At 56.9% G+C, this 2,390-nt stretch overlaps 1 protein-coding gene across 1 annotated transcript; it reads left to right on the top strand.

Annotated features, from left to right (window-relative positions):
- Positions 1–472: 472 nt before the first annotated feature.
- On the top strand, positions 473–1,719 carry LOC120678944. The gene has a single exon (XM_039960406.1). It carries the CDS (start codon positions 557–559, stop codon positions 1,385–1,387), a length of 831 nt encoding a protein of 276 aa, XP_039816340.1. The 5' UTR covers positions 473–556; the 3' UTR covers positions 1,388–1,719.
- Positions 1,720–2,390: the final 671 nt, after the last annotated feature.

Here is a 2,390-nt window from a genome sequence, read left to right as displayed (position 1 = left end):
GCTGTTGTCCAGCCTGTCGTTCCCGCAACACAAGCAACCGGCACCTTTGCTCGGCTTTCACACTACACACCCCTGCGGCCCCACATGTCACCCAATGGCGTCAGCAATGGCCCGACTCTCACCGCACCCAACCCTCAGCCTCTCACTGACACGCGTGGACCGGAACAAGCTGACCCCACATGTCATAAGTAGCATTCATAGCGTACGGTCATGGCCATCGTTTTCCCGTTCCCACGGCAGCGCCATCTGTCCCTGTCCTCTTGCACACTGCGCACACGTAACCATCTCCTGTACTGACAGGTGGGTCCAGTAACGTGTGCCCCAGCTGTCATGAGTCAGCACCCTTACCAACCACGGCTTATCCGCGGACCCACCTCCCACTACCAGCCGGGTCCCATGAATCCGTGACCCACATGTCATGGGTGAAGCACGCGCTAGCCATCTACCACGAGAACCGTAGAATTTCAAGGCACCAATTCAATAACCCCCGGTGCGCCCGGAACGCCTTCCCCAGGGCGCGATTTTTTTTTTCCGTCCCCTCTCTCGCCTCGCATCCATGGCTTCCTCATCTATCCACCACCCACGGCTTGCCGGCGGCGAGATCCGCCGAACCCTAGAGGGCTCCTCCTCCTCCCGCTCCGCGTCCTACTGCTCCGACGACGCCTTCGTCCCCGTCTTCCGCCCGGACCCCTCCGCATCGGCGGCGGCCACGGCGGTCGACCGCGTCCGCAGGCTGTTCAGCTCCGTGGACGTCGCCCTCTTCCGCGACGCGATCCTCGCGCCCGGGGGCGAGGACCTCGGGTTCACTGAGGTGGACGTGGAGGCGGACTACGACGGGGATCTCACCTCGATCTGCTGGGACTGCCTCGAGATCGAGGACGCCGATGAGCTGGATCTGCCGCTCGTCGTGGGCTCCCCCGCCGAGGAGTTCGAGTGGGAGGAGGTCGCGTCCCCTTCGGGTGCCGCCGGGGAGGCCCCGGAGCCCGAGTGGGAGGTGCTCGCCGACGTGCCCCCGCCGGCCGACGCCGACGCCGAGGAAGGTTTCGTGTACACCTCCCACAGGGGGATGGCAGAGGTGCTGGTCGCCGGCGGGGACGGGCTGTTCCTGAAAAACAAGCCGCCGGCGGCCAGATCGGCCGTGGAGTTGCTACGTTCCGCCGTCGTCGCGGCCGGTGAGGAAGGAGAGGGCGATGAGTGCGCGGTCTGCAAGGACGGGGTCGCGGCCGGGCAGCGCGTGAAGAGGCTGCCGTGCTCGCACCGGTACCACGACGAGTGCATCGTGCCGTGGCTCCAGGTGCGCAACTCGTGCCCGCTCTGCCGCTTCGAGCTGCCTACCGACGACCCGGAGTACGAGACCTGGAAAGCCGGGCGGACCGTGGCTGCCTGAATCAACTGCGCGGTTAGGGCAAAGCTCTACTGGTATGGTTTTATAGAGTTGTGTGGTTTGGTTTTGAATCGGCCGCTCCGATTACAAGGTTGTTACTCAGTTGTATGAAAGAGAAAGTATAGGTAGCTGCAGAGATGGTTTTGCATCGAGAGGGATTTGATGTTGTCTAAACGACAGAGAGGTTGACATATACTAGTTACTACTGCTGTATTTGTTCTAAGTTGAGAGAGGGTAGCTGTATATCTTGATCAGGAAATTTCATTTGCTTGGTACTGAATAATACCATAAAAAGGTTCATCCTTTAATCTATACCATAGCACAATTTTCTTTCATTAATCCATCAACCGGCTCTTTTCCTGTTAAGGCCATTTAGATTTAGTAGGTACTGAAAATGCCCCTCCAGCCTTCCCCTTCCTCAGGCACTGTGGCAGGGCATGAATGAGGCGGCCATTGGTACTGCCCCAGCGTCGTTGCTTCATCGTCGCCCACGTTTATCTCCTGCACCTGCAGCACGGTTGCAGCGCTGCACGAATGCATAATAAAGGGTTTGTGTGGTCAGATGCCATGGGTGTGAGGTGTCTCATGTTGTGCTCTCCGGTGCTAGGGACTTCGGCGAGAAGCTCCATGAAACAACTATCTGTTGGGTTGACTTTCCTTCCATTCACTAGATTTAAATTTGTTCAAAAACAAATGTGTTGGGTTATTTATTTGTTCTGCACGATGTTCCTTTTCATTTCTTTGCTGAACAATCAGAACATATATCATGCTTCATCTTTACAGACGTTGTCCATTCTACGTGCTCACAGACTCCATGGCAAAAATGAGAAGCTTGGTTTGTATTCTAGTCTGCTAATGGAATGACATCGATTCGGGCGGGGGGAACTCGATCCTGGCAGCAAGGGCTCAATTCTGATGATGTGGAGCTCTTTTGCGTTTTGAATCGGTCAATCCTGGAGGGAAGGGCAGAGAATGAGATGGATATGCCTGCAGGTTGACCAATCCA

Source organism: Panicum virgatum, chromosome 6N (assembly GCF_016808335.1).
Source record: "Panicum virgatum strain AP13 chromosome 6N, P.virgatum_v5, whole genome shotgun sequence".
Lineage (NCBI taxonomy): Eukaryota > Viridiplantae > Streptophyta > Magnoliopsida > Poales > Poaceae > Panicum > Panicum virgatum.
The sequence above is the reverse complement of the archived record's forward strand: the minus strand, read 5'-3'. Positions and strand labels throughout refer to the sequence as shown.

Excerpts from the sequence above, each read along its gene's own strand:
- LOC120678944 (XM_039960406.1), top strand. The coding sequence starts at position 557 with ATGGCTTCCTCATCTATCCACCACCCACGGCTTGCCGGCGGCGAGATC.